Source organism: Aethalodelphis obliquidens, unplaced genomic scaffold, assembly GCF_003676395.1.
Source record: "Aethalodelphis obliquidens isolate GAN/ISIS:26980383/991018 unplaced genomic scaffold, ASM367639v1 scaffold11, whole genome shotgun sequence".
NCBI classification, from domain to species: Eukaryota; Metazoa; Chordata; class Mammalia; order Artiodactyla; family Delphinidae; genus Aethalodelphis; species Aethalodelphis obliquidens.
In genome coordinates, this window is record NW_020837955.1 from 29,862,564 (window position 1) to 29,876,224 (window position 13,661).

Genomic DNA, 13,661 nt, shown 5'->3' on the forward strand with positions numbered 1-13,661 from the left:
CCCCACCTCACCGGCACTGCGGGCCAGGAGCCAGGCCCCCTACCTGGGTGGGGTGGGCTCAGCAGGCACGGCCTTGCTGCACATCTATGACAAGGTGATGACGGTCCGGAGGGGCGCCCGGCCTGGTGTCCCCAAGGCTGCGGTGGTGGTCACGGGTGGGAGGGGGCAGAGGACGTGGCTGTCCCTGCCCAGGAGCTGAGGGACGACGGCGTCTCTGTCTTCGTGATGGGCGTGGGGCCCGTCCTGAGGGAGGCACTGCAGAGGCTCCCACGTCCCTGGGACTCCCTGATCCACATGGCAGCCTACGCAGACCTGAGGCACCACCAGGACACGCTCATGGAGTGGATATGCAGAGGTGAGTGGGGGGGGCGATCCACACCCTCGGGGCCGCCTCCAAGGGAGGACCTCAGCCCAAGCCTTCATGTACATCATTACAGGGACAGCAACTCCTCCCAACTGCCGGGCGCTTTCCACATGCCGGGCTTTATGCTAAGTGCCACACTCGCACGAATGTCACTCACCTGACATTTAAGGTGCAGCTAATTTAACACAGGCACCTCTTCCCAAACTTGAGAATGTATGCACCCCACTTAAAAAGAAGACGTCACTAGGATACCCATAGGACCCCCGGGTTGGCACTGACCTTGGTAGGAGCAGACACAGCCAGGACAGCCTGACTCCAAGCCTGCCTTTTGCCAGTGACATCCTTTCCACTTTTTAAAAAGCATGTGGCCACGATAATAACAATAAGCACTGCTGTGCGCACGGCCCGCCCTAGAGAGGGAGTCTCTGTACACGTGTAGGAAAGCTGGGTGGAAGTCGGGTCTTTGACCGGCCATGCAGTATGGGGCCCAACTAACCTGTGGCTCAAAGGCCCATGGAGCCACTAAGATGTGTAAAACTCTGCTCTGGTGGCCTTGCCTCTGTACTGGGCTTCCTTACAGCGGGGTCTTCGGGGCCAGCCCAGGCTGGGTCTGCTGGCACGTGCTCCCTTGCAGAAGCCAAGCGGCCAGTTAACCTCTGCACACCCAGCCCGTGCATGAGTGAGGGCACCTGCGTCCTGCACAACGGGAGCTACCGCTGCGGGTGCCGCGATGGCCGGGAGGGCGCGCACTGCGAGAGCCGTGAGTGGGGCACTTGGGAGCTGGGGTGCTGTTCTGAGAGTCCTGAGCCCCAGGGCCACAGCCAAAGGAGGCTCTAGGGCATCAGTGGAAGGAATCAATCATTTGTTCGTTCACGCAGGAAACATTCAGTGGGTGCCTCCTACATCCCAGGTGCTATTCTAGGTGCAGGGAACAGAGCAGGAAGCAGGACAGAGAATCTCTGCCCTCGTGGAGCTTCCATTCTAGTGAGGGAGACAGCAAATAAGTACAGCACGAAGTGTATTATATGGTGCTGAGCACACACTCTGATTGATGAAAATTGATGACTGGGAGGGAGGAGCAAGTGGACCCAGACTAACTGAAAGGCAGGCAGAGGATGTGGCACGGGTACAGGTGGGTGGGTAGATGTGGCGGTGGAAGTCGGTGGGAGTTCCGAGCGTTTCTTTTTTTTTAAAATGTTGAGCCTTCTTTTTTTAATTTATTTTTATTTTTGGCTGTCTTGGGTTTTTGTTTCTGTGCAAGGGCTTTCTCTAGTTGTGGCAAGCGGGGGCCACTCTTCATCGCGGTGCACGGGCCTCTTACTGTCGCAGCCTCTCTTGTTGCGGAGCACAGGCTCCAGACGCGCAGGCTCAGTAGTTGTGGCTCACGGGCCTAGTTGCTCCGCGGCATGTGGGATCTTCCCGGACCAGGGCTCAAACCCGCGTCCCCTGCATTAGCAGGCAGGTTCTTAACCACTGCGCCACCAGGGAAGCCCCCGAGCGTTTCTGTTTGCTCAGCTGAGAGAGAGGATGGGGAGACATGGAGGTTGAGGAGGGAAGAGAACTAGTAACTGTCTAGGAGAGAAGGGGCCCAGAGTGAGGACGTAGAGAATGATCGTTGGGCAGCACTCTGGCCCACCTGTGGCCGCCGTTCATGAATTTAAAGTTACAACAGCAGCGGCAGCCAGAGGATGATTCCCACTGGAGCCCTGGGTTTTCAGGCACTGGTAGAGGTGGGCTTCCTGATACCAGGCGTGATGTGAGGGGCACGTCTTCCTTGGCTTACGGAGTAAGAGCAAGGCATGATGGGGCCCGTGAGGCAACTAGTTGGTTGAGAAGAGGACTCAGACACTCCTCGTGTCCTCAAAGTTCACTTCTTTCCCAGGGACCTTGAGAGGAGATGCCCCCAAGGCACGTGGCCCCAGCCGAAAGCCTGCAGGAGGGCAGCAGCTGCCCCCCTCCCGGCTGCTACCAAGAAGGCCTGGGTTCCCTGGGCGCTGAAAGGGGGCCTGCCCTCAGTGGAGCATCCTGTCCTGTGGGGTCCTTTGCGTGCCTGCCTTCAGCCCTGTCCAGGACCCTCCTGCCCACTCTCCTGACCCAGGGAGAAGAGAGGGCCCAGCTGCAGATGGTGCTGCCTAGGGACACAGTAGCAGCTGATATCGCCCCTAACGACGATGTTGAAAATTCTTCAGGTGTTAAGTACTTACTTTGCTGACCTAGTTGAACGCTGCTGAGCTGGTGTCATCTGCCACCTTTCCCCTGAGGAGGAACAGAGGAAACTGGAGACTTTCGATGGCCTGTTTGAAGCTCACTTTTCCCACAACAGATGCTAAGTAGAACGTTGTTGGGACAGTCATGCCCAACAGAAGGCAGTGATGAGAGTGTCACTCGGACCCCCGACGTGATGACACTTCAAGATAGACAAAGGGTGGACCTTGAAACACATCTTTCTCCTAAGATGTCCCAGAGGGATTCATTCTTAGTTTGAAAAGGGGCTTGAGTGGCATTTGTGACTTGTTTTGGTGACTGGATCTGCGTGTAGGAGTTGGAAAGGCCCCAGGCTGGAAGGTGACTGATTAACCAGCTGTTTGGCCTTGGGGGAGGGGCTGAGTGTGCAAATGGCCCTGGTCTCCAGGGGCCACGTGAGCTGGGCCTGGGCACTGGGCAGCAGTCCCTTCGAGGGGCTTCTCAGCCTTTACTTAGGAGGGTTAATTGCGGGGTGTTTCTTGAGTGCTTGTCTTACTCTGCCCTTTGGGGGCAAAAAGGAGTAGAATTCTTAAACTCAATCAATATAGAACAAAGAAACTTGGAGGAGTTTTGTTTTTTTAGGCGTAGATCTTATTCTGCTTGGTTTTAGGTTTTTTTTTTTAGACCTGGTTTTGAAAGGAATATTTCAAGAAGTAATGTTGGTTATTTATTTAACAGGAGTTTTTTGTACCTAAATGGCAAAGAGGCTTAGTTGGAATATTTTTTTGGTGAACTGGATATTTCCTTACCCCACAGTATTTAGGAATCAGTTCTCCCCCTGGGTGGTCGTGTTGGGAGTTGGGTTTTTGGTAGAAGCCTTTGTAGACCTCTGATTTAAATCCAAATACTTTCTCACAGTTCTTATTTTTAAAGTAAATACCTTAATGTGATGTTTTATAGGCAAACATTCAAGGCTACCTTGGTTTAAGTATTGCTTAGCTTTAAGAATTTTAGGATTTCTGGTGCAAGAAAAGTACTTGAAAGGTCACCACCATGGTTCTGTTAGACATTAAAAAGTCCTGTGTGCCAAGCACTGTGCATGACGGTCATTTGCGTTCAAGGGATATTTTCATTCCTATTATTGCTTTTGCCTTGGCAGAAGGTGACATCAGAGCAGGGTCACATGCCCACCTGGCAGGTGCCGATAGGTGATGTCTGAATTTACATGAACCCCTTGTCTTTATATTAACAGCAGTTTAATCGTTTCATAGTGTAGGCTTTTTGTCTGGTTCAGGGCTGACATTTTGATGTCCCATTTGAATTGGACTTAAAAAACCCCCCACAAAACTGTGGTCCCTGGGCTTACATATCAAAGCCTTTACTGTTGCTATTTTTAGGTCCCAGCCCTTGAAACTTTACCTTTTCTAGTGAAGGTGTGAAGAGTTCAACCCTTTTGGGGTCCCAGTAGCGGCAGAGGGAATTCCTAACAAGATAGCCTTAAGTGATCTTTTCCCAGCCAACCCTTTTTCTTTCTTTTAAAATAAATTGGCTTTTAATTACACATGTAATATATAAATATGTTCTCCTTGGAAAAACTTAAACACTGCAGATAGATCATAAATCTTTTATTTTCTCCAAATGATCCTTATTCCAGCCAACTTGCTAAATGCTCTAGTTCTAATAGTTGATTATTTGATTCTCTTGCTTTTTTAGAAAGACAGCATTTACAAGTAATAACAGGTTTGTCTCTTCCTTTTGAAATCTTATACTGCTTTTTCTTGTCATCTTGCATTGTCTAGAACCTTCAGAATAATGTTTTAAGAAGTAGTGGTAACAGCATGCATCTGGTTCTTGGCTTGAAGGGACTTTTTCATCATTATGTTCTGTGGATTACTTGATAATGAATGTTTACTTCTATTCCTAGCTTACAAAGAGTGTTTATTAGGAGTGTTGAGATTTGTGGTTTGCTTTTCTGCTTCCTTTCAGAAGATGTTTTTTCACATTTAATTGGTTAATATGATAAATTACCCATTAGTATATTTTCAGTTGTTGAATCACCTTTGATTTCTTGGGTGAATGCTGTCTGGTCACAATACCTGATTCTTGAAGCACTGTTGAATTTCATTTGCCAATACTTTAAAGCTTTTGGTCATCTGTGTTCAAAAATGAGATTTTCTTTTGCAATATGTGTTAGCATAGCTCTGATACAAAATTCTAACTTTCTAAAATGAAAACTATATAGTCCTCAGACTTTCAAGCTGCTATATTCATAGTGTTTTCTTATAATTTAAAAAGTCTTGTCAGTATCTGTACTTAAGGCCTCCTTTTCAGTTCTGCCATTTAATACTGCCCTAGGCTGTCTTTTTATTGTATTCGCCTTTTCAATGAGCCAGAAGTTTGGTTTTGTCATTTTTAAAACATTTATTTATTTATTTTGGCTGTGTTGGGTCTCCGTTTCTGTGCGAGGGCTTTCACCATTTGCAGCAAGCGGGGACCACTCTTGATCGCGGTGCGCGGGCCTCTCACTATCGTGGCCTCTCTTGTTGCGGAGCACAGGCTCCAGACGCGCAGGCTCAGTAATTGTGGTTCACGGGCCCAGTTGCTCCGTGGCATGCGGGATCCTCCCAGACCAGGGCTCGAACCCGTGTCCCCTGCATTGGCAGGTAGATTCGCAACCACTGCGCCACCAGGGAAGCCCTGGTTTTGTCATTTTTTAAAACCTGCATGTTTATGCTATAAACTTTCTTAATTATTACTACTAAGGCAACTTTCCAAGTACTGGTACCTTTTTTTCCCCCAAGAATTATTTAGGAGTGTGTTTAATTTCTGGGAGTACTGATTTTCAGCCACTTATGTATGGTCAGCCTCTAAAGATGTTTCCCTTGTGTTAATTTTACTATTAAAATCTTCTTTCAGCCTTACCTATGCTACTTGATTTAAGGAGGCTTAAAGTCTCCTGCTAAGAGCCCACCTTGTAGTTCTTCCAGTTTTTACTGCACATAGTGTGAAGTTCAGCGCGTAAATAACCATGATGTTTCCCCCCTTTAAGTAGAAGTCTGCCAGGCCTTGCCCCATGTCTTTCCATGAAATACAAGAAAATCCAAAATACAATTAACATTTTATTAAAAAAAAAAAAACAAAAAACTAACTCACCACTTGGGACACCAAGTGTTTATGACAAAGGAAATAAATGCCCTGGGAGTAGAAAGACAATAAGACTCAAAAGACCTTTAGTTCTCAGGAACCAGTGTTAAAGAACTCTGATTCAGAACCCCCAGAAATGAGGCTGAGAGATGACAGGTGAAATGTTCCAACCTGTGTTAACCAATGTGTTCCAACCTGTGTTAACCAGTGCCATCAGAAGAGAAGAACGGGCAACACAAAGAACAGCACTGTCAATTTTAAGAGAAGAAAGAGACCACCAGAAACAAAACTCGCCCCTTTTTTCTTGGATAAGGGCCTGGACATCGAGCACAACTTAAAAAAACAGGGACTAAGAGAACATTATACTAAGTAACTCTTCTCTTAGAAATCGCCTCACCGCAGGACTGAATCTGTAAACACAGGGTAATCTTGTTTCTATGGTAATGTAAAATGTCAGTTAAATCTCAACAGTCACTTTTCACTGTTCTAAATTACAGGATTTGAAACTTTTTTTTCTATGTAATACAGCATCACTTAAAATTTTATTTAAAAGCAATTGGTTCTGGCCTGCTTTAGCCTGAAAAAAGCCTTAATTTACTGGCAACAGTGCCTCAGCTTGGTCCCAAATGTTTTCCCCGTTACCATTTCTCAAAAAACCATAGGTGGCTTTACACAGTTGAAGACAAGGACGGTTTAACCCCTGACACTGCTAAGAATCAGATAGGGGTTTAGACCTTCTCAGTCACCAAAGCCATGTGACCAGTGGGACAGGGCCCTGCTACCTTAATTTCTCTTCCACCAAAGTCTCCACATCAGAATCTTTTCACTTAAAAAGCTTGATAAAGCAATTGCTGAAAACTTCAAGGAAGAAACACAGAATACCCCTAAATACAGCAATGTAATGCTTACAACCAATAGACTTAGGTCTCCAAACAAGTCTTTTTTGTTGTTGTTGTCATATTACTTCCTTTGGCTCTGCAAAGGGACAGAGCCTCCTCTTAGCTGAAGTTTTCCATTCATAGAACCCCAGTCCTTCCTTTTTCTTGTAAACAGACTCACCCTTTTACAGAGTTGCTGCTTTAACGAAGACTGTAACGAAGCAGGATTGTCACCAAGGTCCATATTGACAGGAGAGTCTCTAGATGAAGTTTGTTTCCTAACTTGCTCCTTTCTTCTCCCATTCCTAGGGTACCATTCAAACACCAGCGTCCCCCCAAAAGAAGAAAGTTAGTTATCCTCCGTAGCCAACCTACATATTCCTAGAAGAAGCTAGGAATAGAGACGCCAATTAAGTAAGGTTCAACCCCTGCGTGTCCCCCACTGCTTGGAGCACGTGTTCAGAGATTTCTGAGGCCCTGGAGCAGCAGAGAGGGAGGTGAGTGATGTCTGCCGTGGCAGTGGCTCGTGTGCTTGCATGGATTTAATACTTAGTCATTGGTGCAGGTGCCTCAAAATATCTCCTGCAGGTAATAAGCAGGATAAAAATAAGGAGCAGAGTTTGCCAAAAACACAGGCAGCTCTAGGCATGCTCTTGACTGTATAAATGAGTCAAGGATTCATAACACTTTTTGTCTAGCCCTCAGGCAAAAACCCAGCAATGGGCATCTGCTCCCTGTTTACACCTTTTACTGAGCCTTTGCCACCAGCCGGCCGGATGGCTTTAGGCAAATCCGACACCTGTCTGAATCTGCTGCTTTGGTTTTCATGGCAGAAGTCCTTCAGAGTCACTGAGGTTTTTTTTAATTGGAAAACTGTCCAGCGCCAGTCTGTCTCTGAACTGCAGCTCTCCCCCGGACTCTACTGATATCACGTGGCGGGCAGTGCAGGGATTCACGCGCCCTCAGGCTGACTCGTAAGGACACTGAACCAAGCACAAGCACCTTTCTGGTTGGTCAATGCCAAAGACACAGCAAAGCCCCAGCCCCTGCCTCTTCCTGCTGAGAGCAGAGCCCCCACTCGAAGCTGGAAAGTGCCACCCGCCTCAGAAGGGCCCCACCATAGTGACAGTTCTGCTGCCACCCGTGGCCCAGAAGGAGGCCGGGAACGACCGCTTACCTTGGCTTTCTGGAGGACGGTGCCTTTGCCTGTGACCATGACCGACAGAGGCCTGTTCTTGAGCGCAGTTGCGGAGTTGACTGGGGTACAGTCCGGGGCAGGAGTCGAGGTGGCAGCTTTGGGCTGTGGTCACAGGAGAGAGGGAGGGCTGAGTTCAGGGCGGGGAGGGTGACCCAGTCCCCAAGCCCAGTCCAGGAGGCCCTGCAAGCAGCTCAGAGGAACGCGGCTCCCAGACTCACTCGGGGGCTCACGTTCTCCAGGTGGGTGGTGTCTACAGTTGTGCCCAGCGTCACGGGCCCGGCCTCGGCCTTCTTCAGGCTGTCCTTCACCTCCACAATGCTGAGCTCCAGGTCCACGCGCCTGCGCTCCTCCACCCTGCACTCCTCATCGATCTCCTTCAGCTTCTCCTCCAGGCTGGCTGCCGCCCCCTTGTCTGCAGAGAGAAGCCAGTCGGCTGCAGGGAACAAACAGCCCTTCAGCCAGAAGCCCCACCAGGGGGAGGGCAGGATTCGCACACGCTCTGCCGGAACAGGACCCCAAGTGGCCCCGGACCACAGGTCTGGCTCCAACACTCAGGGCTGGGATGGGCCTCTGGGTGATGGGCGGCCTCCCAGCCCAGGTCCTGTGTCCGCACTCCACAAAGGCTGGGGAGGCCCCAGAAGAAGAGCTCTGCCTTCACGAGAGGGCCTGAACCTGAGTCCTAAGTCCCTTCTGGTAGAGAGACTCTCAGTTGTTTCGATACCTGCTATTGTGACAGCGACCCCAAAGGGACAGAGGAGCTTTATTAATGACCCTTGGAGGATGGCTGGGCCATTGCAACCTGCCCCACACGGTTCCCTCCATCCTTCTGGCACGTGTGCTGCTTCCCTGGGCCTAGTGGAGCAGTGGTCCTCAGCCCTGGCACCTTCTCAGCCCTGTTTTATGCTTCCCTCTTCACCCTGGAGTTCTCAGGTTGGTCCTACAGCACCAAGAAATGACGACTTATGAAGAGTCAACCCTAGGAGCTCACTGCGCTAGAGGAAAGGATGGACGTGTTCAATATAGAATCCTAAGCAAGGGCGCCTGCTAATGAGGAGTGATGAAAGTGTTCTGAAATTGACTGTGGTGACGGCTGCACAGCTCTGTGGATATACTGAAAACCACCTGTAAATGGGTTATCGTATGGTCTGTGAATTCTCTCTCGATAAAGATGTAATATTAAAAAAAACAAAAAAAAAACAGTGGGTCACTTTGTGCCCCCCATGACCTTCCACCACCAATCATGTTATAAGCTTCCCAGAGAGCCCGAACCTGTTAGTGTGAGTCTGCAGTTTAAATATTAAATGAGCCCAGAGTTACTACTCTGAAAACGAAGTCAAATGCTGCTGAAAGGTCTTGGGAGAAACAAGGTGCTAGGAAACGGCTGAAGAATCATATGAAGATGACTTGGAAAATAATCTACAAGGATTCAGATTTCTTTAAAATGAACACAAACTCAAGGTGCTTGTAAAAAAATGACCAGATGAGGCATTAGAGATGTGGTTACTGTGGAAACCAGGACCCAGGGCTCCCGTCAGCCAGCCCAGATGGCAGGAAAAGACCTTGGCACTGCTTTAGAAGATGGGCCAAAAAATATTCATTTGTTTTAAGTGAGAATCAAACACTTCAGGTCTAAACACAATTTTTAGAGCATTTCCTCCTTTAACCAGCTTTTCCAGCTACGTCCTGGTACAGGACAGTGGCCCTTCAGACGGGCTGGAGGGGGAGGACTTTGCAGGGAGCACCCACCTGTGCCAAAGGCTGACGGGGCTGCAGCCCAGGTGCAGATGCGGATTCTTCCCCCGGAAAGCCCAGGCCCCTCCACGGGCCCTCTCTGCTGAGGGGGGGCCCTTACCTGTACACTTCAACAGGGTCTCCTTCAACTCCCGTTTCTCCCTCCGGAGCTGAGCCAGGTGCCCCCGGATTTCTTCCTTCTTCTTCTCAAGCCTCTCCTTCTCCTCTGTGTACCGCTTCACCTCGGCTTCTGTCCTGTTCTTGCCAAGTTTGATCTCTACAGACCCAGAGAGGGGAACCCCCGGGTCAGCCAGGCTGGCCCCTGAGGGCTGTCCCACCCCACTCTGCAGGCTCAGACGGAACCCAGGGCTTTGGCAGTAGATTAGAGCTGGATGCCAGGCCAGCCTAGCACGGACAGAAAAGGAAATGGGGCCCACCCTTTCTTTGCTGTGTGACGTTGGGCAAGTCCTTCACCTCTCTGAGCCTCTGTTTCCTCATCTGAAAGGGAGGGAATTGGGCTAACTTCTCCAAGCCCTTTCCAAAACCTTCAACTCTTAATCTAGCACAGGCACCTGCATTGGTTGCCTTCAACCTGTCTTTCACAGGTGGGCTGGCCCCGGCTGGGGTGATGGGCACAGTGTCAGGGCAGCTCGGTGGGAAGGAGATCTTCTGCTGTTCAGTCTGGATTTTGACTGCCGTGATTCCCAGGGAAGGCTCCTCAGGTTCCTGACTCTCCTGCTGCATCTGCTTTGGGAGAAAGCAAACAGGACCCAGCTGGCCGAGACACCCCAGAAGGTGAGGCCAGCTCACCTGCTGGGGGGCCCCCTGTACCTGCAACTCGGGGTTCTCTGGAGACACCATGAGGGGCTCATCGGGGGTGGGGTTCAGGTCTGCAGGGAGGGCCTCGGCCGGAGGGTCCGGCTGGGGCAGCGTGGGCGAGGGGGCCCGGGCCTGTGCACCGCCGGTGCCGTGCAGGAAGGACTTGACGGGCGTGAGGTCCAGGTATACGCGGTCGGGGTCAGGCTCACTCGGGGCATCTGTCGCAGGAGCAGCTTCCTCAGGGGCCTCCCCCTGCACAGGGAAGAGACAGGGGGCTTTCTCCACCGCCTCGGCTCCCTGGGCTCTGGAGGGGGCCCTGCCGCAGGTCTCCTGTCCCCTTCCTTGTGCCGGAGTTCGCAGGGCCTCCTTCCCAGGGAGCCTCCTGCTGAGCTGGAGTTAGAAGGCCTGGGTCTGCCATTCAAGAGCTGGGGGACCCAGGAGACAGTACTTCATCTTCCCGACCTCACTTCCTCATCTGGAGACAAGAGACTAGTAGTACCTCCCTATCGGGTGTCTGGGATTAAATGAGAAAATCCACAAGCCCTTAGCACAGAGGCCCACGCCCAGTGAAACAAACCTGCTGTCAGGGGGATTATTCCCCCTCAGCTGTGAGCCTCAAAGGCTAATGGTGTCTGGACAGCTACATGTAAAAGAATGAGATAGAACATTTCCTCGTACCACATACAAAAATAATCTCCAAATGGATTAAAGACCTCAGTGTGAGACCTGAAACCATAAAACTCCTAGAAGAGAACGTGGGCAGAACACTCTTTGACATGAAGCATAGCAACATTTTTTTGGATCTGTCTCCTAAGGCAAAAGAAATAAAAGGAAAAATAAACAACTGAGATCTAATTAAACTTAAAAGCTCTTGCACAACAAAGGAAACCACTGATGAAATGAAAAGACAGCCTATGGAATGGGAGAAAATATTTGCATATGATATGACCGACAAGGGGTTAATATCCAAAATATATAAATAGCTCATACAACTCAATATAAAAAAAAAATCAAAAAACAGGCAGAAGTCCTGAACAGACATTTTTCCGAAGAAGACATATAGATGGCTCATAGGCGCGTGAAAAGATGCTCAGTATCACTAATTATTAGAGAAATGCGAATCAAAACCACCACAGGATACCACCTCACACCTGTCAGAATGGCTATCTTCAAAAGCCTATAAATAACATGTTGGCGAGGATGTGGAGAAAAGGGAAGCCTCGTGCACCGTTGGTGGGAATGGAAACTGGTGCGGCCACTATGGAAAACAGTACAGAGGTTCCTCAAAACAGTAAAATAGAACTACCATCTGATCCAGCAATTCCACTCCTTGGTATATATCCAGAAAAAGCAAAAGCACTTATTTGGAAAGCTATACACACCTCAGTGTTCATAGCAGCACTATTTACAGTAGCCAAGATATGGAAGCAACCCTAGTGTCCAACAGATGAATGGAAAAAGAAGATGTATGTATGTATTATATACGTGTGTGTGTGTACACACACACACACACACAGAGACATGGAATATTAACCATAAAAAGGATGGAATTCTGCCATTTGCCGCAATATGGATGAACCTAGAGAATATTACGCTTAGTGAAATAAGTCAGAGAAATACAAATACTGTATGATACCACTCGTATGTGGAATCTAAAAAATAATACAAACAAGTGAATATAGCAAAACAGATTCACAGATATGGAGAACAAACTAGTGGTTACCAGTGGGGAGAGGGTCGGCGGGAAGGGCAAGATAGGGGTATGGGATTAAGAGATACAAACTGCTATGTATAAAAGAGATACAAACTGCTATGGTGATAAGCAACAAGGACAGATTGTACAGCACAGGGAATTACAGCCATTATTTTGTAATAACTTTTTTTTTTTTTTTTTGCGGTACGCGGGCCTCTCACCGTTTGGGCCTCTCCCATTGCGTAGCACAGGCTCCGGACGCACAGGCTCAGCCGCCATGGCTCACGGGCCCAGCCGCTCCGCGGCATGTGGGATCTTCCCAGACCAGGGCACGAACCTGTGTCCCCTGCATCGGCAGGCGGACTCTCAACCACTGCGCCACCAGGGAAGCCCCTGTAATAACTTTCAGTGGCATATAATCTATAAAAATACTGACTCACTGTGCTGTAAACCTGAGACTAATATAATATTGCAAATCAGCTCTACTTCAGTTTTTAAAAAAGGCTAATGGTGTTGCTGCTCCCCATTCCCACCGCCACACCCCGCACCCCTGGCACTGACCAGGGTGGTTAACCAGCTGTTTTATCTAGACAAGTCCCCAAGCCAGGCAGACGGCACCGCCCCACTATACAAAATACGACCTCTTGCGCCTCGGTTTCTGCACTGATGGCCCTGAGGGTGACCTGGAGTCCATTCCTCTCAGGGACCATCTAACGATCTCTGGCGTTGAGGCTTGGCAGGAAGAGGATGGGCAGCCCCAGGCTGCAGCCCAGCCGGCGCCCTTACCACAGCCGTCAGCTCTGACACCTCCACGTCATCATACAGTAGCTCCTGGTGATGCTGGCTGGGCAGGCCGTCAATGTAAGTGTTCGGCTCTGAGAACTTTCTCTGCATCAGTCTGGAAGACACGGCAAAAGAGGATTCAGGACAGGGTGCTAAAAGCCACCAGTCTCAAAGGAGTCATAACAATGAGAGGTGCAGAGAAATCTGTGGGCAGTGCAGGAGGCCTGGGGACTAGCTCTGACCTCATTTTAAAACAAATTCATTTATTTAGGGGTATCCCCTCCCTCTCTCCCCAGGGCCTTCGTACTAGAACTCCTGGTTCCAAATTTCTCTTCCCGAAAAACGAACTTCCCTCGCCCCGTACCCCTCCTCTTGGAATCCTTTTGCCATCTTCTCGCCCTGATTTCTCCTTTTCAGGATCTCCTTCCAACAACAGCAAAACCCTTTCTCGCTTCATCTTCACAATACACTCGGCCAGCACAGGCCAGATGCCTTCCCCATTTTGGCTCAGCCGGCTTCTACCCATGCTACTTCTACCCCCCAACCGAGGACCACTTCTCCCCGAGTCCCAGTTTGCTCATCTAGGAAGCAGAAGTACTACCCCTGCCCTGCTTATTCCAGGGTGTGCTGGGACCCAGCGATGGAGCCATGGGAAAGTGCTGTCTCCACAGAAAGGAAAGCAGAAGGCCAGGAAAGGCGCCAACTCTGCCTTCAGGAGCTGGATAGCGTCTCATGAGAGCCAGGGATGCTGTGGCTGCCCCCGGGCCAGAGGTCTGGCTCAGCTCCTGCAGGGCTGCTCCCTGGCCCTGGCCTGCCTGCTGCTGGGTAGAACAGGACCCACCCTGAGTTCCCAGCTGCCACCCTGCT

General features: G+C 49.8%; 2 protein-coding genes across 10 annotated transcripts in view; one reads left to right on the forward strand and one right to left on the reverse strand.

The window, feature by feature from the left end:
- The window catches only part of VWA2 (von Willebrand factor A domain containing 2), a 43,660-nt gene extending 42,069 nt beyond the window's left edge, over positions 1-1,591 (forward strand). The window contains 3 exon segments of the mRNA XM_027113086.1: positions 1-164; positions 167-355; positions 999-1,591. Of these exon segments, the coding sequence (XP_026968887.1) occupies positions 1-164; positions 167-355; positions 999-1,201 (556 nt within the window). The 3' untranslated portion in view covers positions 1,202-1,591.
- Positions 1,592-5,654: 4,063 nt separating this feature from the next.
- The window catches only part of AFAP1L2 (actin filament associated protein 1 like 2), a 98,971-nt gene continuing 90,964 nt past the window's right edge, over positions 5,655-13,661 (reverse strand). For 3 of the 9 annotated variants that reach the window (XM_027112663.1, XM_027112669.1, XM_027112666.1), the window contains 7 exons: positions 12,798-12,909; positions 10,331-10,570; positions 10,072-10,246; positions 9,621-9,776; positions 7,987-8,180; positions 7,748-7,870; positions 5,655-6,875 (listed from right to left, as the gene is read on the reverse strand). In XM_027112663.1, the coding sequence (XP_026968464.1) occupies positions 6,849-6,875; positions 7,748-7,870; positions 7,987-8,180; positions 9,621-9,776; positions 10,072-10,246; positions 10,331-10,570; positions 12,798-12,909 (1,027 nt within the window). In that variant the 3' untranslated portion in view covers positions 5,655-6,848. Of the gene's footprint in view, positions 6,876-7,747; positions 7,871-7,986; positions 8,202-9,620; positions 9,777-10,071; positions 10,571-12,797; positions 12,910-13,661 lie in introns of all 9 variants that reach the window. The other 6 variants (XM_027112665.1, XM_027112668.1, XM_027112667.1 and 3 more) reach the window with 5 other exon arrangements.